This window comes from Erinaceus europaeus, chromosome 15 (assembly GCF_950295315.1).
Source record: "Erinaceus europaeus chromosome 15, mEriEur2.1, whole genome shotgun sequence".
Taxonomy (NCBI): Eukaryota; Metazoa; Chordata; class Mammalia; order Eulipotyphla; family Erinaceidae; genus Erinaceus; species Erinaceus europaeus.
Window position 1 is genome coordinate 46,710,632 of NC_080176.1, and position 25,380 is coordinate 46,736,011.

At 40.5% G+C, this 25,380-nt stretch overlaps 1 protein-coding gene and 1 pseudogene across 1 annotated transcript; both read left to right on the forward strand.

Annotated features, from left to right (window-relative positions):
* The first annotated feature begins 1,655 nt into the window (after positions 1-1,655).
* Positions 1,656-23,034, forward strand: LOC103111647 (SUMO-activating enzyme subunit 2-like). Its single transcript, XM_060172326.1, has 3 exons — positions 1,656-1,819; positions 3,172-3,308; positions 22,550-23,034. The coding sequence occupies exons 1-3, from the start codon at positions 1,656-1,658 to the stop codon at positions 23,032-23,034; spliced, it is 786 nt and encodes a 261-aa protein (XP_060028309.1).
* On the forward strand, positions 22,457-22,557 carry LOC132533214 (U6 spliceosomal RNA; annotated as a pseudogene).
* Positions 23,035-25,380: the final 2,346 nt, after the last annotated feature.

Genomic DNA, 25,380 nt, shown 5'->3' on the forward strand with positions numbered 1-25,380 from the left:
CTAGGTCAGACGTTAAATAAGTGAAGAGGGTAGGACTTAACTATGTTCTCTTTTGGGTGAAGTAAATAAATATTTGTGTAACTTCCTTAGTGCACAGACTCGAAACTTTACATCAGGCTCAACCTGACGCTGTTGACTGGCTACGGAAGAAGGGCAAACGCTAGAAGAAGAAGAAGTGCACAGACTGGTAAACCTAGGACTTCTGATGTTTTTGCTTTTTTTTTTTTTTCCCTCTAGGGTTTTCATCGCTTGGGTTTGGTGCCTGCACTACTAATCCACTGCTCCGGGTAGCCATTTTTCCCATTTTGTTGCCCTTGTTATTGTTGCCATTGCTGTTGTTGGGTGGACAGAGAGAAATCAAGAAAAGAGGGGAAGACAAAGTGGGGAAAGGAAGAATTGGCTCTTAGTAAATCCTCCCTCCCTCCCTCCCTCCCTCCCTCCTTCTCTCTCTCTTTCTCTCTTCCTTCCTTCCTTCCTTCCTTCCTTCCTTCCTTCCTTCCTTCCTTCCTCCTTTTCTTCCTTCTTTCCATCCTTCCTTCTCTTAGTCATGCTGCTCCTAGATTACTCCTAGCACCAAACTGAGCTCTTACAGTACAGAAATCTGTTTCTCTTCACCACCACCAACCTCTGAGAACACAGATCATTGGAAATAGAATATTGTTCATTACTTGAGTCTTTTTAGGACCATACTTTTTAACTCAGAAGGTATAAAATCATCTTTGTTTGAGACAAGTCCATTTCCAAGAATGAGTATACCCTCTAAGACCCCAAACTCTAGAAATCGGGAATTCTATCAGTTATCCAGAACCTGTGCATGTGCTAATATCAGTCCACTCGACATTTATTATCTGTGAGAGAATCAAAGGGAAATTCAAGACTGATAATGCACATGATAATAACAAAGAAAGCCTTCATGATTTTTGGATTTGCTCCCAGATAAACCAGCACTTGAATCTTCTTTTCTAATTCCTGAACAGCTCAAGGCCCTTGGGCAGGTTTCGTCTTCTCCTTCTCCTTCTCCTTCTCCTTCTCCTTCTCCTTCTCCTTCTCCTTCTCCTTCTCCTTCTCCTTCTCCTTCTCCTTCTCCTTCTCCTTCTCCTTCTCCTTCTCCTTCTCCTCCTCCTCCTCCTCCTCCTCCTTCTCCTTCTCCTCCTTCTCCTTCTCCTTCTTCTCCTTCTCCTCCTTCACCTTCTTCTTCTCCTCCTCCTTCTTCTTCTCCTTTAAGTTTGCTTCCCCCCCCCTTTTGTTGCCTTTGTTGTTTTATTGTTGTAGTTATTATTGATGTCATCATTGTTGGATAGGACAGAGAGAAATGGAGAGAGAAGGGGAAGACAGAGAGGGGGAAAGAAAGATAGACACCTGCAGATCTGCTTCACCGCCTACAGGTGGGGAGCCAGGCACTCAAACCGTATCCTTATGCTGGTCCTTGTGCTATGTGCCACATGTGCTTAACCGGCTGCACTACTGCCTGACCCCTGGGCAGGCTTCTTAATCATGGCCAGTTTCCTCAACTGTAAAACAAGGACAGAAGTACTTGTCTTATAGCTTTAGTATGATAATTCTCATTTTATAAGTTGTCCATTGTTGTTATTATTGCCTCTAGAAAAACTTGTTGTCTAAAAACAATGAATAAGAGATTTGTCTATATAGGTTAAATGCCGCTGACACTTGTTGGTTTAATACCCCCGACTGGTCTAAGCCTATACAGAGATAATTGGATCCAGAAGTTTCCCCAGGCAGAGATTAATGCCCAGAGATTAAAGACAACACAAATGTCATCTCCTTCTACTCCTGTGCAGCAATTTATAGGGGCATTACAGTAGGATGTGACATAAATTTTATAAAGATATTTACATTAAATATACATATTCTTACACTCCATCTCAAGTCACAGCATCATCAGTCATGAGCATTACCTGCTAGTACAGTCACTAGCACTGACTTTCTCTCTAGAAACAAGCTCAAAGTCCTGTGATGATCTACTAGAGGTTTTCTCTATCCTCTCCCTGCCCCTCCCCCTTCTGATCCTTTTAGGCTCTTACAAGCAAACCGTTAATCATGACTAAAAGTAGCTAAGTGCTTTCTTTCTTGGTGCTTTGCTGTTTCTCTGGAAGTCAGAAGACAATAATGTAGCCTTTAATACAGACTCAGACCAAATTTAGTGAATGAGGAAAATAACAAAGTTAAGGAAATAATGGTCCGGGAGGTGGCACAGTGGATGGAGCATTGGATTATCAAGCATGAGGTTCTGAGTTCAATCCCTGGCAGCACATGTACCAGAGTAATGTCTGTTTTTTTCTCTCTCTCCTCCTGTCTTTCTCATAAATAAAAATTTTTTAAAAAAGTTAAGGAACCATGCCTTTTAGGAAGACAAATGAAGACAAATATTTCAAGGTAACCTTTAAATCACATGACTGGGAATGTTTCCCTTACAAATTTCCTTTATATTTTACTTTTGAAGCTTTAGTCCTACAGGAATAAGTTTTGAAAGAAATTGAGTGATCTATTTGCTCAAATATTGGGAACAAAAAAATTAAGTGGCATGTACCACATACTAGTTTGTGAGATGTTAGAAAAATTTCTTGGGTGGGAGGTAGATAGCATAATGGTTATACAAAGAGACTCTCAAGCCTGAGGATCCATAGTCCCAGGTTCAATCCTCCGCACCACCATAAACCAGAGCTGAGCAGTGCTCTGGTTAAAAAAAAAAAAAGAAAAAAAGAAAAATTTCTTTAAGGGGTCATGTGGTGGCACACGTGGTTGAGCTCACATGTTACAATGCACAAGGATCTGGGTTCAAGTCCCCAGTCCCCACCTGCAGGGGGGAAACTTTGAGAGTGGTGAAGCTGTGTTGCAGGTCTCCTCTCTCTTCCCTTTCCCTATTGATTTTTGGCAGTCTCTATCAAATAAATAAGGATAATAAAAAATTAAAAATATATAGAATGCTAGTTAGCATTGTTTGAAAAAAAAAAAGAAGAAAACTTCCTTTAAGTCCTGGGCTTGGAGTAAGAGTACATTCTGAACTAGTGTCCTTACTACTTGCTGTAGAAGAAGGATTCCTTGAGCAGGGAGGACCTTGGCTTTCATGGGCACCTAGTCAAACAGGGACTGCTGTTTGACTGCCTACTGCTCCTGCCTTTCCCCTTAATGATGCTCTGCTTTAACCTTTAGTCACTGTTGGAGTTTAGGATGTATCCTAAAGAGACATGATAGTACCCTCCCTGGACAAGAAGCAAGCATTTCCCACTTGCCACATCCTAAATGGTATTGCTCATTCTACCAGGAATTTAACTTTGAGATGGAGAACTGTATGATTAGGAACACAAAGAATATCATGCAAAAGTTGATATTTTTGAAGTTGCCATGATGGGGTCAATTTTTTTTTGTCAACATTTACTAGAAGAAGATGAATTATAGGAAGTCCTCACTTGATAAACTTACTTTTGATATTCTTAGTTTTTAAATATTTATTTATTTATTCCCTTTTGTTGCCCCTGTTACTTTATTGTTGTGGTTATTATTGTTGTTATTATTGATATTGTTAGATAGGACAGAGAGAAATGGAGAGAGGAGGGGAAGACAGAGAGGGAGAGAGAAAGATAGACACCTGCAGACCTGCTTCACCGCTTGTGGAGGGACTCCCCTGCAGGTCGGGAGCCGGGGGCTCGAACCGGGATCCTTATGCTGGTCCTTGCGCTTTGCGCCACGTACTCTTAACCCACTGTGCCACTGCCCGACTCCCACACTTGTTTTATTCTTAAATAATATATATTTTAATTGCTTGTTGAGAACTTGCATCTTCCCACAGAAACAGACATGCTTAAAGACTTTGATCTATATGGTATTTAACCTGTTTACTACAGGACTCACATTTTGGTTATAAATGATGGCACATCTAGCCTGACACATCTTAAAAAAAAAAAAAAAAAAACCCTGTTTTTATTTATTTACTTATTTAATGAGAGAGTGAGGGAGAGAATGAGAGAACAGATCCCAGCTTGGCTACATGAGATACTGGGGGCTCAGATTTGGGCCTCAAGTATGCGAAACATTAGTTCTTCTCTTGAGCCACCTCCTCAGCTCCCTTCCAGTTTGACAACCTTTATATCACATTCTTCCCTTACCTGCATCTTCATAAAGAAACACCCCCTCCCTGAAAGGATTTCTGGAAGTCCTCAAGATACCTTTTAGATGTGCACATAATATTTTGATATTTATGTTACTGTTAAGCTGATGTATGTCAGGGGGAAAATCAAATAAATGTGCTAACTTACTTTATTTTAATATAGAGATAAGATTATTTGCAATTTCATTGCTCCTGACTACTGGTTTTGTTTCTGTTTTTGTTTTTGCCTCCAGGGTTATCGCTGGGGCTCAGTACCTGCACTAAGAATCCACTGCTCTTGGAGGCTTCTCTCCCCGCCCCTTTTGTTGCCCTTGTTGTTTATCGTTGTTGCTGTTGATATTATTGCTGTCATTGTTGTTGGATAGAACAGAGAGAAATGGAGAGAGGAGAAGACAGAGAGAGGGAGAGAAAGACAGACACCTGCAGACCTGCTTCACCACTTATGAAGCGACTCCCCTGCAGGTGGGTAGCTGGGGGCTCAAACCGGCATCCTTATGCTGGTCCTTGTGCTTTGCGCCTGTGCGTTTAACCTGCTGTGCTACCGCCTGACCTCCCCCTCCCCCCACCCCGACTACTGTTTAATTGGGTAGACATACACACATACTCACAGAGACATCACAGCACCAGAGTTCCCCTGGGTGCTACTGTACCTCCCATGGGGAGCTGGGACTCATCCTAAGCCACACAGATGGCGATATATATATTCCTTTTACCAGAGCGATGCTTAACTCTGGTTTATGGCGGTGTGGGGGATTGAAACTAGAATTTTGGAACCTGGGGCAGGATAGTCTCTCTGCATAACCATTATGCTATCTACCCCTGCCCTACATAGCTTACATGATAAGCTATCTCTCTATGCTGGCTGTTTTTAACTACCTGTATTTTTGTTATGGGAGAATGAAAATTTAGAAGTAAAGGTAAGCAAAATAACTCCCTTGGATAGTGTGTTGCTTTGTCATGTATGCAACACAGGTTTGAACTTAACCTCCGCTGAATTTGAAGGAAACTTTGGTTGTGGTCTCTTACAGTACCTCTTGGCTTCTCTGTTTGTCTCTGTCTTAGAACAAGCAAGCAAGCAAACAAACACCACAGAAGTAAAATCAAAAAGGTTAAAAAAAAATACTATAGAGGGCTGGGCAGTGGTGCAGTGGGTTAAGCGCACATGGTGCAAAGCACAAGGACTGGTGTAAAGATCCCGGTTAGAGACCCCCGGTTCCCCACCTGCAGGGGGTTCGCTTCACAAGTGGTGAAGCAGGTCTGCAGGTGTCTGTCTTTCTCTCCCCTTCTCTGTCTTCCCCTCCTCTCTCCATTTCTTTCTGTCCTATTCAACAACAATAATAACAACAACAACAATAAACAAGGGCAACAAAAGGAAAAAAAAAATAGCCTCCAGGAGCAGTGGATTTGTAGTGCAGGTACCAAGCCCCAGCAATAACCCTGGATGCAAGAAAAAGAAAAAAAAAATCCTATAGTCTTAATTTTGATGGGAGATAATAAGCTTAGAAATTACACATTTCTAACTCTTTCCTGAAAAGGCTGAAACAAATAACAATTGTAGTAACAGTCAACACCCTCAGCACTCAGATTGTAGTTTCAAAATGTCATATCCCACAAGAAAGAAATATAACCCCTTGAAGAAATAAGTGATTGCATGTTTGTAAAAGGGATTTTGCATCGTGGATCTGGATTATCTTCTCCTAACAGAAAGCAAGGGAGCAAGTCAAGGCTCAAAGGGGTGTGTGAGAAGAATCCACGAGAAACTTGTTAGCCTCTCTCTGACCAGTATGGACAGCAAGATCTGAATTAATGAAATACATCGAGTAAACTTATGAGAAAATTCACTGGACACTATCAGAAGATATGACAATGCCAATTTACTGTTTTTTTTTTTTCTTTATGTACAACTGAGACCTTGTGCCTGTGTGATTTCGCCACTCTGGGCTATGATTTAATTAAGATAGATAGGTAAGAGAGTGGAAGAGACACCATAATACAGAGCTTCTCCCATCACTATCACACCTTCCATGAGGTGCTGGGGTTCAAACCTAAGTCATCTGGAAAGCTATCCTGACCCAATTTAGTATTTTTAAACTGGTAAGTAAAGAGGAAAAAACAATCAAGCACTATCCTGCCTACTGTTATGTCAGCTGTATCTTAGAGTAACTAAATAATTGATGAAGTAAAAATCCCTCTTCATATAAAATATGTCAGGCAGTGACATAATTACATGACTTCTTTTTTCTGGACCCCAGACATTACTCCCTCCTCTCTCTACACTGGTCCAGAGATTCTTTTTATCAGTTCAATGGAATAGTTTTGGTATTGCTTGTAATTTTTCTTCATCTTATTCACACTTTGAGAATAGTTCTTTTGTCAAAGCCTCCTAAGATTATCCTTATTTATGTGTTGCATGTTTGCTGTTTAGATTTGGACTGGTATTGTCATTGTTTGATTGACTCAGGAAGGCAAATTCTCAAAACAGCTTCTGGGAATGATCTCTCTTAAGGGAAGTATAGAAATAAATGCCTTTCCAAGGAGAAAAGAGGCATGGCTAATTGATAGCATGTTGTGCCTTTATGACTTTCAAATGATTTTATGTAGTCTCTATGGATACAGATGAAAGATCAAGGTTGGACTGTAGGGATTTGTCTGACAGTAAATGACCAGGGCACAAAGCTGCTATAGCAAAGACAGTGATTGAAAAGACTCGTAGTTTCCAGAAAGCATACATAGAGAGAACAAGAAGTTGAAAGTCTTAAGAATTCAATAAGGTTATGTATGGAGGATTAGAAAGTCAATATGGGGGGCCGAGTGGTAGCACACTGGGTTAAGTGAAGCACAAGGATCCTGGTTCTAGCTCCCAGCTCCCCACCTGCAGGGGACTCGCCTTGCAAGCTGTGAAGCAGGTCTGCAGATGTCTATCTTTCTCTCCCCCTCTCTGTCTTATCCAACAGCAGCAACAACGATAACAACATTGGAAAAAAAAAAAAAAAGATGGCCCCCAGGAGCAGTGGATTCATAGTGCAGGCACCTAGCCCTAGTGATAACCCAGGAGGAGAAAAAAAAATAGAACCTTTAAAACAATTCCCTTTTATTATTTTTTCAAAAGATTTATTTATTTATTATGACACACAGAAAGACTTCATATACACAGCGGGAAAGAGAGAAAAACACAAGTCAGAATATCACTCATATATCATATCAGGGATTAAACTTGCAACTGTAGACATGCAAGTTTAATGCTCTACCGGCTAAGTACCTCCCTGGCTGTATCAGTCTTCGTTTTTTATGATTACATGGCAACTACTGTTATGAATCAAGCCTACAAGGATACTCCTGGGTAAGAAATAAAATCTTGAGAGCTAGGGAGATAATAATGGTAATGCAAAAAGGCTTTCATCTTTAGGCTCAGAGGTCCCAGGTTCAGTCCTCAGCACCACCATAAGCCAGAGTGCTCCCCCCCTCCTTCATTATAATAAATAAAGTATTAAAAAAACTGTTTTAAAAAAGAAAGAAAGAAAATCTTAGGGCTAGGTGTTAGAGCACATAGCTGAGTGCACATGTCACTATGTGCAAAGACTTGGATTCAAGCCCCCAGTTCACCTACAGGGAGGAAGTTTCACAAGCAGTGCAGCAATGCTGCAGGTGTCTTTCTTTCTCTCCCTTTCTATCTCCCCTTCTCTTTGCAGTTTCTTTCTGTGCTATCAAAGCAATTTATTAAACAAATAAATATTTTTTAAAAATCTTGAAACAAAGAATATGAACATATTAACATGAGTGGCTGGATCTGAGATCTTTGATCCTGAAGGTTTCCCTGGGGGGACTGTAAAGTAACTCTCTGGGTAGGATATGTACCTTTTCCATGGATGGCCTAGGTGTGAGTTCTGAAACCACATGGAGATTTAGCACCTCTGTGTTGAGGTGTTTCTCCTTCTTTCTTCCCCCCCCCCTGACACTACCTCTGAATGAAAGGTGACCTATGAGTGGTGAAATTATGCCTGCATGAGGTTCCAATTCTACAAAGCAAAAAATATTTGTTTGAGATTCATAAATTAATGTCAGTTTTTCTCAAGATTCTTTCATTACTTGTAAAGCCCATAGTGGGAGTTAGATTTCAGTATAACATAGAGGGACAGATAAAATGCTTGCTCAAAGAGCGTATACTGAAGGAGTCCTATTCACTATCAGAAGCTTGGGGATATATTACTAGAACTAGAGAGATGGGGTGATTTTCCCAGGACTTTAGGTCAATGATCTTGCACACATGGCAGTGGAGCGACCATTGTCTAGACTAGTTAGTTAAAGCCTTGATTTGACTATACCTTATAGATATTAGAGTCAAAATGTCAGAATTTTCCTGGAATACAACCCACACTATCAAGGGAGGAGTGAATCTGATAGCACATATTGGGAACCTTGAATGTTGACATAAAACATGCCAATCAATTCCCTAACTATATTCCTCGAGTAAATGCAAAGAATATTTCTTTCATCAAGGCATTATGAAGTATATAGAAGAGCATCACTATCTTTAAAAAAAATATTTATTTATTCCCTTTTGTTGCCCTTGTTTTATTGTTGTAGTTGTTATTGATGTCGTCATTGTTGGATAGGACAGAGAGAAATGGAGAAAGGAGGGGAAGACAGAGATGGGGAGAAAAAGACAGACACCTGCAGACCTGCTTCACCACTTGTGAAGCGACCCCCCCTGCAGATGGGGAGCAGGGGGCTCAAACCGTCATCCTTATGCTGGTTCTTGCGCTTTGTGGCATGTGCTTAACCCACTGCGCTACTGCCTGACTCCTGAGCATCACTATCTTTTAAGAGCTCTTTGGAGACTTTCTCTTAGTCCAGAGAAGACAGTGAGATGTACACCAATTTTGCTTTCTGATATCACTAGGAGTAAGAGGATCATGCACTGGTAGAGGCATTATGGGCAGGCTCAGTCATCAGAGTTGAGGTAGGCACAGTCGTCACAATAAAATAAAGGTCCCGGAAGATGGCGGACTGAGAAGCTGTCTGTGGCTGAGCTCTGACCACATCTCCTGGAAACCGTAGGATTTTCTGCCTTTAGCAGGCCAGCCAATAAGGGGTCCTAGCGGCGACACCAAGGAGGTGACTATAACTTAATTTGGGTTAAGAATTAGAGTAGGGAAAAAAGGGGAAAAAAAAAAGGAAAAAATTTTTTTTTCTTCCTTTTAATTTTCAAGCATACCTCCTTCCCACCCCCCCCCCCATAACCAGTCCTTTTCTTTACCAAATTCCTGTCCCACCATGGAGTATCATTAATTCTAATTCTAAGTCCCTTCTGAAACCTATGGCATTTTTTCTTTCTAAGTAGCCAACCCCCCCCACCTCACCCCGCATAGCTAATTAAATAATTAAAAATAAATATATTAAAAAAAAAACCCTTTCCTTTCACTGCCCTTTTATGACTGTTCTTTTTCTTATCTTTTTCTTTTTTTTTCTTTTTCTCATTCTTGTAATCCCTTCTTCCTTAATCCTACAGCTTCCAAAGTCACAGCCCCCAGCCCCCACACCAACAAACAGTGTGCTTTTTTGAATTCACTGATACACATTTGGGAATTCCCTTTCACTGCTCTTTAATTACAGCTCTTTTTCTTATCTTTTCCCTTTTCTCTCTCTTGTCTCTCCCTCTCTCTCTTTTTTTTTAATCTTGTCATACACTTCTTCCTTCTTCTTTGCCTGTCTGAATTTGTGAATTATTTTGGGGAAGAAATCTGACTCAGAGTGGACTCTCTATGTGTGTATCTCTGCTCTAGTTCCCTTTGCCCTCTTGTTACCCCTAGAATATACAGTGGATAGTAGATTTGCATAACTGTCTATTCTTGCTATCCTTTCTTTCTTTTCTCTTTCTTCACTGGGATTTGGTTACTATTTTTTAACGGATTGGAGAAATTGTTTAGCTAACTGGTAACGATTAAACAACTTCAATACTTGCTTCAGTTGCTACTGTAATTCCTGAGGTTGGTGAGTGCAATTGTCATAAAGGTATTTAGTACAGTGTTACTTGTACTCAAGACACAACAACTGAGGAACAACAGAGCATAAAAAAAGAAAGAAACATATAAATAAAAAAAATGGGTAGATCAAAAACAAATAAAACTGCTACTCCAATGAATGAAGACAAGAGCCCAGAAGAAACTACAAATCAGCCAGAAGTAAGCATAGATAAGAAAAGTATGCAAGCAATAATAAACTTATTAATCACAGAAATGAAAACAACATTGGAGGAAAGGAATGGCAGTATTTGGGAAACAACAGTTGAGACCCCCAAGGAAAATACTGACTATCTTGAGGCAATTAGAGAACTGAAAGCTGAAATAGCTGTAATGAAGAAAGAAGCTGAGGCAAGGGAAAGCAGACTAACAGAAGCAGAAAACAGAATTAGTCAGACAGAGGATGAGTTAGAGAAAACGAAGAAAGAGGTGAAAGAGCTTAAAAAGAGATTGAGAGACACTGAAAACAACAACAGAGACATATGGGATGATCTCAAAAGAAGTAACATTCGTATAATTGGCCTGCCAGAGAAAGAAAGAGAGGAAGGGGAAGCAAACATTCTAGAGGAAATAATAGAAGAAGACTTCCCAGACCTGAATAACAGAAAGGACATCAAGATTCAAGAGGCCCAGAGAGTACCAAACAGAATCAACCCAGACCTGAAGACACCAAGACACATCATAGTCACAATGAGAAGAAGTAAAGATAAAGAAAGGATCCTAAAGGCTGCAAGAGAGAAACAAAAAGTCACATACAAGGGAAAACCCATAAGATTATCTGCAGACTTCTCCACTCAAACTCTAAAAGCCAGAAGGGAGTGGCAAGATATCTATTGAGCCCTGAATGAAAAAGGGTTTCAACCAAGGATAATATATCCTGCTAGACTTTCATTCAAAGTAGATGGAGGGATCAAAACCTTCTTAGATAAACAACAGTTAAAGGAGGCAACCATCACCAAGCCGGCCCTGAAAGAAGTTCTGAAAGACCTCTTATAAACAAGAACATCACTATAATACTTGCAATATATCAGAGCAAACAAATTTTTTTTTGAACAATGGCACTACAATACATTAAATCCATAATATCAATAAATGTCAATGGCTTAAACTCACCCATCAAAAGGCACAGGGTGGGGGGATGGATCAGAAAACATAACCCAACCATATGCTGCTTGCAAGAATCCCATCTGTCACAACAAGATAAACACAGACTTAAAGTGAAAGGATGGAAAACTATCATACAGGCTAACGAACCACAAAAAAGGGCAGGAACAGCCATTCTCATCTCAGACACGATAGATTTTAAATTAAATAAAGTAATAAAAGATAGGCAAGGACATTACATAATGATTAGAGGATCAATCAGCCAAGAAGACTTAACAATTATTAACATCTATGCACCCAGTGAGGGACCATCTAAATACATTAAGCACCTACTGAAAGAATTTCAAAAATACATCAATAGTAATACAATAATAGTGGGAGACTTCAATACCCCACTCTCACACTTAGACAGATCAACAAAGCAGAGAACCAATAAAGATACAAGAGAATTGAATGAAGAGATCGACAGACTAGACCTCTTGGACATTTTCAGACTCCTCCACCCCAAAAAACTGGAATACACCTTCTTTTCAAATCCACATAACACATACTCAAGGATAGACCACATGTTAGGCCACAAAGACAGCATCAATAAATTCAAGAGCATTGAAATCATCCCAAGTATCTTCTCAGACCACAGTGGAGTAAAACCAACATTTAACAACAAACAGAAAATTATTAAAAGACACAGAATTTGGAAACTAAACAACATGCTCCTTAAAAACCACTGAGTCAAAGACTCACTCAAGCAGGAAATTTAAATGTTCCTGGAAACTAATGAAAATGAAGACACAACCTATCAAAACATTTGGGACACAGCTAAAGCAGTACTAAGAGGGAAACTTATAGCCATACAATCACATATTAAACACCAAGAAGAAGCTCAAATGAACAACCTTACTGCACACCTCAAGGACTTAGAGGAAGAGGAACAAAGGAACCCTAAAGCAACCAGAAGGACAGAAATCACTATTATTAGAGCAGAAATAAACGACATCGAAAAGGAAAGATATCCCATGCTCATGGATTGGAAGAATAAATATCATCAAAATGAATATTCTCCCCAGAGCCATATACAAATTTAATGCAATACCCATCAAAGTTCCAACAAGCTTCTTTAAGAGACTAGAACAAACACTACAATCATTTATCTGGAACCTGAAAACACCTAGAATTGCCAAAACCATCTTGAGGAAAAGAAACAGAAATGGAGGCATCCCACTCCCAGACCTTAAACTATATTATAAAGCCATAATCATCAAAACAGCATGGTACTGGAACAAAAATAGGCACACAGACCAGTGGAACAGAATTGAAAGCCCAGAAATAAATCCTAACACCTATGGGCATCTAATCTTTGATAAGGGGGCCCAAAGGATTAAATGGAAAAAGGAGGCTCTCTTCAATAAATGGTGCTGGGAAAACGGGGTTGTAACATGCAGAAGAATGAAATTGAACCACTTTATCTCACCAGAAACAAAAATCAACTCCAAATGGATCAAAGACCTAGATGTCAGACCAGAAACAATCAAATACTTAGAGGAAAACATTGGTAAAACACTTTCCCACCTACACCTCAAGGACATCTTTGATGAATCAAACCCAACTGCAAGGAAGACTAAAGCAGAAACAAACCAATGGGACTACATCAAATTGAAAAGCTTCTGCACATCCAAAGAAACTATTAAAAAAAAAGAGAGACCCCTCACAGAATGGGAGAAGATTTTCACATGCCATACATCAGACAAGAAACTAATCACCAAAATATATAAAGAGCTCAGCAAACTTAACACCAAAAAAGCAAATGACCCCATCCAAAAATGGGCAGAGGATATGAACAAAACATTCACTACAGAGGAGATCCAAAAGACTAACAAACATATGAAAAACTGCTCTAGGTCACTGATTGTCAGAGACATGCAAATTAAGACAACACTAAGATACCACCTCACTCCTGTAAGAATGGCATACATCAAAAAGGACAGCAGCAACAAATGCTGGAGAGGATGTGGGGACAGAGGAACCCTTTTACATTGCTGGTGGGAATGTAAATTGGTACAGCCTCTGTGGAGAGCAGTCTGGAAAACTCTCAGAAGGCTAGACATGGACCTTCCATATGATCCAGTAATTCGTCTCCTGGGCTTATACCCCAAGGACTCCATAACACCCAACCAAAAAGAGGTGTGTACTCCTATGTTCATAGCAGCACAATTCATAATAGCTAAAACCTGGAAGCAACCCAGGTGCCCAACAACAGATGAGTGGCTGAGAAAGCTGTAGTATATATACACAATAGAATACTATGCAGCTATCAAGAACAATGAACCCACCTTCTCTGACCCATCTTGGACAGAGCTAGAAGGAATTATGTTAAGCGAGCTAAGTCAGAAAGATAAAGATGAGTATGGTATGATCCCACTCATCAACAGAAGTTGACTAAGAATATCTGAAAGGGAAACTAAAATCAGGACCTGATCAAATTGTAAGTAGGGCACCAAAGTAAAAGCCCTGTGGTGAGGGGTAGACATGCAGCTTCCTGGGACAGTGGGGGGTGAGAATGGGTGGGAGGGATGGGTCACAGTCTTTTGGTGGTGGGAATGGTGTTTATGTACACTCCTAGCAAAATGTAGACATATAAATCAGTAGTTAATTAATATGAGAGGGGGAAAAATCAATTGTATTTCTCGAAGTTTCTCAAAACACAAACTGAATCTTTTTAATATATAGGCTGTGTATTTGATATGCGGACTCTCTCAAAAGCCTAGACCAAGTATATTAGAAGTATCCAATAGCACAGCTATATACAAGATACTGGATACTGTACAGAAAACCATAACAAAAGGACTTTTCAAAGTTAACCCATTACCAAATAATGTGATGATAACATTAACTATCGATTGTCTCTTTGAACCCTAAGACAGCAGGAACCTCACATCTCCACTATAGAGCCCCTACTTCCCCCAGTCCTGGAACCCTTGGATAGGGCCCACTTTCCCGTATGCCTCTCCCAATCCATACCAAATAATATTGCATCTGCCGATCACAACCTAACCAACGCAACCATTGCCACCTCAACATGCTTCACCTCAGACGGTGTCCAGAGACTTCACGTGTGGAATGACAACCCTTAGCTTCATTACTTGGGTGAGACCTTTCCTTTTATAGTACACTCTAATTTCATATCAGGTGGTTTACTTTCTAACAAAGTCCCATAACCTAGATATAGACCCGTTTCTGTGAGAGAGAGCTTATATTCACACGTATCCATAAACTACAGCAAAATATATACCTGAAAGCAGAAGTACACTAGAGTTTGCAGTGAATACCTCCCTAACACTTCCTCTCCACTATTCCAAGCTTTGGGCCCATGATTGCTCAACAATTTGTTTGGCCTCGTATGTTAACTCTCTTTTCTTTCTTTTTTTTTAATTATTTTATTTTATTTTATTTATTTATTCCCTTTTGTTGCCCTTGTTGTTTTATTGTTGTAGTTATTATTGTTGTTGTCGTCGTTGTTGGATAGGACAGAGAGAAATGGAGAGAGGAGGGGAAGACAGACAGGAGGAGAGAAAGATAGACACCTGCAGACCTGCTTCACCGCCTGTGAAGCGACTCCCCTGCAGGTGGGGAGCCGGGGTTCGAACCGGGATCTTTACGCCGGTCTTTGTGCTTTGCGCCACCTGCACTTAACCCGCTGCCCTACAGCTCGACTCCCCGTTAACTCTCTTTTCAATCACCAGGTTCCAGATGCCACCAGGATGCTGGCCAGGCTTCCCTTGATTGAAGATCCCACCAATGTGTCCTGGAGCTCAGCTTCCCCAGAGACCCACCCTACTAGGGAAAGAGAGAGGCAGGCTGGGAGTATGGACAGACCAGTCAATGCCCATATTCAGCGGGGAAGCAATTACAGAAGCCAGACCTTCTACCTTCTTCAACCCTCAATGACCCTGCTCCCAGAGGGATAGAGAATGGGAAAACTATCAGGGGAGTGGGTAGGTTATGGAGATTGGGTGGTGGGAATTGTGTGGAGTTATACCCCTCCTACCTTATGGTTTTGTTAATTAATCCTTTCTTAAATAAAAAAAAACAATAGGGAATGTTTCAAGGGAGGGGAATGAATACAGAGTTCTGGGGGTGGAAATTGTGTGGAATTGTACCCCTCTTATCTTATAGTCTTGTCAATATTTCCATTTTATAAATAAAAATTTTTAAAAAAAGAAAAAAACAACAACAAAAATAAAATAAAGGTACAGAACATTACTTTGTGTTTTCAACTGCAGAGGTTTGCTGCAATGTCTAGTTAATTGATCAGAGGATAGGTTTAGAAATAAAACAAGTATACAGATCATGTTGGACATATTTAGGTAGAAAATTCCAAGACTACTTACTAATCAGAAATCTGCTGTAGAGCTTTGTAGCCACTTGTTAACTTCCTATACCTAATACAGTTCATATACTCAAAACTAAAATGCTGAGGCCAGTTTCCTTTAAGAGAAGAATTTTATCAGGGTCGGGTGGTAGCGCAGCAGGTTAGGTGCACATGGCGCAAAGTGCAAGGACCAGCATAAGTATCCTGGTTTGAGCCCCCCGGCTCCCCACCTGCAGGGCGGTCGCAGGTGTATGTCTTTGTCTCCTCCTTTCTGTCTTTCCCTCCTCTCTCCATTTCTCTCTGTCCTATCCAACAATAATGACATAGTAACAGCAATAATAATAAAAACCACAAAAACAATAAAAAGTGTTACAATAAAATAATAAATAAATAAACAAGTGCAATAAAAGGGGGAAAATAGCTTCCACTAGCAGTGGAATTGTGGAGCAGGCACTGAGTCCCAGCAATAACCTTGGAGGCAAAATAAAAAGAGAAGAATTTTACTTGTGATCAGAGGCCTATATTATGAATCTTCTGTCAAGATTTAATCTGTGTTACTTACAGATATGATGACAGAATTAGCTCTTAAAGTCTATGATAGGGAGAAAATGAAGCCTTCAAACAAGAAATGGAAATATTTGAATGTAGATGACATTTAGAAACTGGAATACAACCACTAATCTCTGGAGATTCAAAATGCAACCATGATCCACTGATAAAATGGAACATAAGCATAGATGGAATTTTAGTTCAAAATTATTTAAGAGAATATCCAGTGGGACTGTAGTTTCATCTCATAAATAAATGGCAGACGTCCATATTGATTCTCTAACCCATGAAATAAGAGCTTTCATTTATTTATTTCAATTACTTTATTGAGGAAGGACTTTTATTTTTGGAAAAGTGATAAATAAGATGTTATATTTAAAGTAGTGATGTTTGCTGAAAAAATTCTAGACACTGGTTTTATCATAAAAGACTTCAATGGAGACTGTGTGTTTGTGTGTGTGTGTGTGTGTGTGTGTGTGTGTGTTGACACAGCTGGTAGACCACACATGTTACAATGTGCCAGGTCCCCACTTTCAGGGAAGGAAGCTTCACAAGCCGTGAAGCAGTGCTGCAGGTGTCTCTCTTTTTCTCTCTCACCCCTCTCTCTCCTTTGCCTCTCAATTTCTCTTTATCTCTGTCCATAAAAATCTATCAATAAATTAATTTAATTAATTAAAATAAATTAAAAAGGGAATTTCAAATTATTATTATTATTTTGATTTATTTATAAAAAGGAAACATTGACAAAACCATAGGATAAGAGGGGTGGAACTCCACACAATTCCCACCACCAGAACTCTGTATCCTATACCCTCCTCTGATAGCTTTCCTATTCTTTATCCCTCTGGGAGTATGGACCCAAGGTCATTGTGGGATGCAGAAGGTGGAAGGTTTGGCTTCTGTAATTGCTTCCCAGCTGAACATGGGCATTGACTGGTCAATTCATACTCCAAGCCTGCCTCTCTCTTTCCCTAGCGAGGCGGGGCACTGGGGAATTGGAGCTCCAGGACACATTGATGGGGTCGTCTGTCCAGGGAAGTCTGGTTGGCATCATGCTAGCATCTGGAACCTGGTGGCTGAAAAGAGAGTTAACATACAAAGCCAAATAAATCGTTGATTAATCATGAACCTAACGGCTAGAATAGTGCAGATGAAGAGTTGGGGGGGGGTGTCTCTATTTTCTAGATAGCTAGTAGGCATATTTTAGTTATAATCCAAAGGGCCTGTGGCTATACTATATATATATTTTTTTTTTTTTCTCTGAGTCTGAAATCTGATATGCAGGTGGATCCAAGTTATTGTCTGGGGAGATGATGTCACAGCTAGAAAAAGAGCCAGAGACAGCAGCAACAAATGCTGGAGAGGATGTGGGGACAGAGGAACCCTTTTACATTGCTGGTGGGAATGTAAATTGGTACAGCCTCTGTGGAGAGCAGTCTGGAAAACTTTCAGAAGGCTAGACATGGACCTTCCATATGATCCAGTAATTCCTCTCCTGGGGTTATACTCCAAGGACTCCATAACACCCAACCAAAAAGAGGTGTGTACTCCTATGTTCATAGCAGCACAATTCATAATAGCTAAAACCTGGAAGCAACCCAGGTGCCCAACAACAGATGAGTGGCTGAGAAAGCTGTGGTATATATACACAATAGAATATTATGCAGCTATCAAAAACAATGAACCCACCTTCTCTGACCCATCTTGGACAGAGCTAGAAGGAATTATGTTAAGCGAGCTAAGTCAGAAAGATAAAGATGAGTATGGGATGATCCCACTCATCAACAGAAGCTGACTAAGAAGATCTGAAAGGGAAACTAAAATCAGGACCTGATCAAATTGTAAGTAGGGCACCAAAGTAAAAACCCTGTGGTGAGGGGTAGACATGCAGCTTCCTGGGCCAGTGGGGGGTGGGAGTGGGTGGGAGGGATGGGTCACAGTCCTTTGGTGGTGGGAATGGTGTTTATGTACACTCCTAGCAAAATGTAGACATATAAATCAGTAGTTAATTAATATGAGAGGGGGGAAATCAATTGTATGTCTCAAAGTTTCTCAAAACACAAACTGAATCTTTTTAATATATAGGCTATGTATTTGATATGCAGACTCTCTCAAAAGCCTAGACCAAGTAGATTAGAAGCATCCAATAGCACAGCTATATACAAGATACTGGATACTGTACAGCAAACCATAACAAAGGGACTTTTCAAAGTTAACCCAATTAACAAATAATGTGATGATAATATTAACTATCGATTGTCTTTTTGAACCCTAAGACAGCAGGAACCTCACATCTCCACTATAGAGCCCCTACTTCCCCCAGTCCTGGAACCCTTGGATAGGGCCCACTTTCCCGTATGCATCTCCCAATCCAAACCAAATAATATTGCATCCGCCGATCACAACCTAAGCAACGCAATGATTGCCACCTCAACATGCTTCACCTCAGACTGTGTCCAGAGACTTCACGTGTGGAATGACAACCCTTAGCTTCATTACTTGGGTGAGACCTTTCCTTTTATAGTACACTCTAATTTCATCTCAGGTGGTTCACTTTCTAACAAAGTCCAATAACCTAGATATAGACCCGTTTCTGTGAGAGAGAGCTTATGTTCACACGCATCCATAAACTACTGCCAAATATATACCTGAAAGCAGAAGTACACTAGAGTTTGCAGTGAGTACCTCCCTAACACTTCCTCTCCACTATTCCAAGCTTGGGATCCATGATTGCTCAACAAATTGTTTGGCTTCATATGTTAACTCTCTTTTCAATCACCGGGTTCCAGATGCCACCAGGATGCTGGCCAGGCTTCCCTGGATTGAAGACCCCACCAATGTGTCCTGGAGCTCAGCTTCCCCAGAGACACACCTTACTAGGGAAAGAGAGAGGCAGACTGGGAGTATGGACCGACCAGTCAACGCCCATGTTCAGCGGGGAAGCAATTACAGAAGCCAGACCTTCTACCTTCTGCAACCCTCAACGACCCTGGGTCCATGCTCCCAGAGGGCTAGAGAATGGGAAAGCTATCATGGGAGGGGGTGGGTTATGGGGATTGGGTGGTGGGAATTGTGTGGAGTTGTACCCCTCCTACCTTATGTTTTTGTTCATTAATCCTTTCTTAAATAAAAAATTAAAAAAAAAAAGAGCCAGAAAGCTGGATCAGGGAAGAGGGTAGCTCCCTAATATGGGAAAGGGGTATAAATATTGTTAACTGTAAACCCCAGTGATTTGATCTGATCTGGGGCTAAAATATTATTTTTAGAAGATTTGAATGATGCAGAGGTTGATATTTCTTCTAATTTGTCAAACATCTCACCAGATAGCTGGGGCAAAAGCAAGGTAGGCCCTGGAGAATGACAGAAGATTATTGTCAGCTCAGTTATTTGGTGATCACTATCTCTAGAAAAGGTATTTTAATTTCTTTTCACTGACTTTTTTTTTTTTAATTTTACCTCTAGGGTTATTGCTGGAGCTCAGTGCCTGCACTATGAACCCACTGCTCCTGGAGGCTATTTTTTCCCCTTTGTTGCCCTGGTTGTTTATCATTGTTCTTATTGCAGTCTTTGTTGTTGGATAGGACAGAAAGAAATGGAGAGAGGAGGGGAAGATAGAAAGGGGGAGAGAAAGATAGACACCTGTAGACCTACTTCACTGCTTGTGAAGCGACTCTCCTGTAGGTGGGGAGCCAGGGGCTTGAACCAGTATCCTTATGCTGGTCCTTTTGCTTTGTGTCATGTGTGCCTAACCAGCTGTGCTACCTCCCAGCCCACCTTTTCAATGATTTAATAATGATCGACAAGACAATAGAATAAGAGGGGTGCAATTCCATACAATTCCCACCACCAGAGTTTCATATCTCATACCTACCATTGAAAGTTTTCCTACTCTTTACCCCCCTGGGAGCATGGACCCAGGATCATTATGGGGTGCAGAAGGTGGAAGATCTGGCTTCTCTGATTGCTTCTCTGCTGGACATGGGCATTGGCAGGCAGATCCATATTCCCAGCCTGTTTCTATCTTTCCCTAGTTTCTATCTTTCCCTAGTTTCCCTGTTTCTATCTTTCCCTAGGGAGAGAGCTCTGGGGAGACGGGAGTTCCAGAGTACATTAGTGAAGTCATCTGCCCGGCGAAGTCAGGTTGGCATCATGGTAGCATCTGCAACTTGGTGGGTGAAAAATCACTAAGATATAAAGCAGAACAAATTATTTAATAATCAAAACCCTAATGGTATGAATATAGCAGATGAGATGTGGGGTCCCCATAGAAATAGTATTTTTAATGGAACAAACCAGTAGAACATCTGCAACTTGGTACAAAAACCCCTCTTTATTCTATCTTGTTAAGTAAGCACAACCAGAAATAGCTTGCATTTACATCGCAGATACAATTGAACACCATTACCATCTTGTTCCAGGAAGGAGTCCTAAGTTGAGTTCTTCCTGTGAATCACTCTGAGAAGGAATTGGATGTTCAGAATATTTACTAGGAACCAGCACCTGTGAAACAGATAAGCTATATGCACATCCAAGAGAGAGAAAGGGATTTTGTAAGAGAGCAAGGGCCTACAATATCAGTGATATGTGCATGTACACAGTGGTCTGAAGCATATGGAGGTACCTACCATTTCTGAAGTGAAAGAGAATCTTTTACCATTCATTGTGCTTTGTGGTCTTCTTTGGGTTTCCAAAGCACTATGTAGCACAATTAGACAAGTTGTACGTACCTATCCATTAATTTTGCAAATCCATAAGCTGACAGCTTTCAGTGAGACTTGGAATAGGATAGGGTTCTGAAACAGGTCAGCCTGCCTCACCACTGAAACCCTCTGGCCAAGTAAAACCACTGGTTTGCTCTATCTGTCAGCAGCAGACAGAGACACTGTACCATTTCTAGCAAACCCCACTAGGAGAGTCACAACAGACACCCTAGAGTTTTTGGATTAAGGTGATGACCTACTTGCCAACAACTGTTCCTTTGAAAAGAAAATCCTGACTGGCTACTGATCTCAGAAAAGATTGAATCCTTGACCATAGGGTATCCAAATTGCCAAACTTGTGCTTTCTGATTCATTGAACCATAAAATTGGATGTGCACAGTGCATCCTATTAAAAAAATGGAAGTTGTATGTATCAGGGGTCAGCAAATTTTATCTATAAAGGGCCAGATAGTAAATATTTTAGGCTTTGTAGGCCATATGGCTTTTGTTGCAGATATGCAGCTCTGCTGTTGTGCTGCACACCAGGACATGAACCAAATGGAAATGAATGAGTATGATCATTTAACTTAAAAATGTTTTCCTATATGCCAAAGTAAATTGTAGCACCTCTATATACTTGTTATAGTTACAACTGACCCCAATAAATGACTCCTTAAGACTCCTTTCGTGCCTACTGCTCTACTGGTACAAAAGGCCTAAGGTGGCTAGATGCCAGTGGCAGCATTAATTTCAATAGTACTCTTAATAAGGAATACCAAAGGAGACCACCTGGGACTGCAACAAGACAGGACTAGAATGACTTCAGGAACCCACCAAATCACTGGCGAGTACAAACATGTGTGGCTCCTGGACAGAGAGGAGCCTAGGGAGAGATTAAGAGGCTGATAACAGTCCAGCAGTTTACCAGTTGAGACACCACCTCCTATCTGTTTCACCAACAAAAAGATGGCTGAAAGGAGAAGAGGACTCTCCTAAGACTCACCAGTTGCATCTGTGAGTCTCCTTTGCTATAGCCCTCTGAATCTGGGGGGGGGGGAGGGGAAGGCTCTGTGCTGATGCCAGGGGACAGAGAACTAACAAGGAAACTCAGGAGAAGATCTATACCTCTGTAGGGCTGTGAGAGTCTTTTTGCATAACCACTGGATTATCTCTGCCCCACCCTGCTTTATCTCTTGGTCAGGAGTCAGTGATTAAGCTAAGAAGCCTACTTATAGTTTAAAAGCCTTCAGGCTGCCATAGCCTACAGGGAAGAAAAAGAACAAAAGAGGTTTTAAGGCACTGTGCTCCAACTCAGGTATTAAAATAATATTGAAACAATTGTTAACTCCCACAACTGTGAACCCTTTAATTACCTTGCTTAGACAATCCAGGCAAGAGAGGGACCTCATAACATAATATATAGAATGGTTAAACCAATAAGAAGAAATATTGGAGAAATGAACCAGAACAAGAGTCCAGCTAAAAGTCCCCCAAAGGTGGAAGCACAAAATAATGAGGTCAACATCCAAACACTAGTTAAGGAAATAATCACAGGAGTGAGAAAAGAGTTTGAAAGAATTGTCATCATGTGCTCTCTTCGGCAGCACATATACTAAAATTCGAACAATACAGAGAAGATTAGCATGGCCCCTGCACAAGGATGACACGTAAATTCATGAAGCATATTTTGAAGACAACATAGTGAAAGAAAAGTTTGCCATGATAACACCAGATGTCCAAATTGAAGACGGGAAAGGAACAATACTGATATCTTCAGAAGAGGGGGAGACAGAAGCTAATAATCACAAGAAGTTGTCAGAATTTGGGATTAGAAATAGGAGCCAGCTTCAAGCAGATGACTTCCTTCAGGACTACACTTTATTGATCAACATCCTTCATAGTGAAGACCTAGGAAAGGATGTTGAATTTGAAGTTGTTGGTGATGCTCCAGAAAAAGTGGGACCCAAGCAAGTTGAAGATGCTGCCAAGAGCATAACCAATGGCAGTGATGACGGAGCTCAACCTTCCACATCCACAGCACAAGAGCAAGATGATGTGCTCATAGTTGATTCAGATGAAGACGGTCCTTCAAATAATGCTGACATCAGCAGTGAAAGAAATCGCAAGAGAAAATTAGATGAACTATACAGCTGTCAAGAACAATGAACCCACCTTCTCTGACCCATCTTGGACAGAGCTAGAAGGAATTATGTTAAGTCAGCTAAGTCAGAAAGATAAAGATGAGTATGGGATGATCTCACTCATCAACAGAAGTTGAGAAAGAAGATTTGAAAGGGAAACTAAAAGTAGGTTCTGACTAAATTCAGAGTAGGGTACCAAAGTAAAAACCCTGTGGTGAGGGGGAGGGTGGACATGTGGCTTCCTGGGCTGGTGGGGGTGGGTGGGTGGGATGGGACACAGTCTTTTGGTGGTGGGAATGGTGTTTATGTATACTCCTAGTAAAGTGTAGTCATATAAACCACTAGCTAATTAATATGAGAGGGGGAAAATTAATTATATGTCTCGAAGTTTTTAAAACACAGACTGAGTCTTTTAAATATATAGGCTGTGTATTCGATATGCAGACTCTCTCAAAAGCCTAGACCAAGTAGATCAGAAACAACCAGTGGCACCTCTATATAAGAAAGATACTGGGTACTATACAGCAAACCCTAACAAAAGGACTTTTAAAAGTTAACCCAATTACCAAATAATGTGATGATAACATTAACTATTCATTGTCTTTTTGAATCCTAAGACAGCAGGAACCTCACATCTCCACTATAAAGCCTATATTTCCCCCAGTCCTGGAGCCTTAGGATAGGGCCCACTTTCCCACCACATGCCTCTCCCAATCCATATCAAATAATATTGCATCTGCCAATCGCAACCTAATCAACGCAATGATTGCCACCTCAACATGCTTCAGCTCAGACTGTGTCCAGAGACTACAGGTGTGGAATGACAATCCTTCAGCTTCATTACTCGGGTGAGACCTTTCCTTTCATAGTATTCTCTAATTCCATCCCAGGTGGTTCACTTTCTAACAAAGTCCCAAAACCTAGATATAGACCAGGTTCTGTGAGAGAGAATATATGTTCACACATATCCATAAACTACTGCAAAATATATACCTGAAAGCAGAAGTACACTAGAGTTTGCAGTGAGTACCCCCCCCCAATACTTTCTCTCCACTATTCCAACCTTTGGGTCCATGATTGCTCAACAATATGTTTGGCTTTGTATGTTAACTCTCTTTTCAGCCACCAGGTGCAAGATGCCATTAGGATGCTGGCCAGCTTCCCTGGACTGAAGTCCCCACCAATGTATCCTGGAGCTCCACTTCCCCAGAGACCCACCCTACTAGGGAAAGAGAGAAGCAGACTGGGAGTATGGACCAACCAGTCAACGCCCATGTTCAGTGGGGAAGCAATTACAGAAGCCAGACCTTCCACCTTCTGCAACCCACAACGACCCTGGTTCCATGTTCCCAGAGGGATAGAGAATGGGAAAGCTATCAGGGGAGGGGATGGGATATGGAGATTGGGTGGCAGGAATTGTGTGGAGTTGTGCCCCTCCTACCCTATGGTTTTGTTAATTTATCGTTTCTTAAATAAAAAATAAATTAAAAACAAAACAAAACAACAAGGGCAGCAAAAAGGGAATAAATAAATAAATATTTATTTAAAAAAATTAGATGAGAAAGAGAATGCCAGTGCAAAGAGGTCACGCACAGAACAAACAGAAGAGCTTGATGATGTCATAGCATTAGACTGAAGAGAAAGGCCTCGAAACACAATCACCCCCCTTACCACATTCGGCTATCTGGGCAGAACCAGGTTCTTTGTTTTGTCCTTTGTCGCAAAGGGGAAAAATTGATGCCACTGATTTGAAATGATTCTCTACTCTCTTTGAAAGCATTCGTTTTGTTAGAACTATTAGGAACAGTTGGTATATTTGGAAGTAGTAATATAGTTTTTAAAAAACCTTTGAACAAAGTACCATTCATGAGATGAAAGAACACAATGCATGTTATCTTTCTTATGTAAATACCTCTAGGTACCATTTAATCATTTAAAAATATTGTGGTTTAGTAAAGTTGATACCTGGTTATAAATATTATGCCTTTATTTTTGGTTAGAAGAAGAATTATTTTTAGCCTAGATCTAACCATTTTCATACTTTTAACTGACTGAAAACAAACTCAAGTAAGTATCAAATGCTATGCATTGGAACTTGTTTTTAAATGTTAACTGGCACTATGTATATTAATGTAAAACATTGTTAATTTACTCAAGTTTTCAGCTTGTACTGCCTGGTATGTCTGTGTAAGAAGCCAGTTTTTGTGTATTGTTACAGTTTCAGGTTATTTATATTTGATGTTTTGTAAAACTCAAAAACACTTATTCTGTACTTATGGACCAAATAAATGGTATCTGCATACTTTGTTAAAAAAAAAAGAGAATTGTCATCATAAACGCAGAAACAACAAATGAGACTCTGGAATAAAAC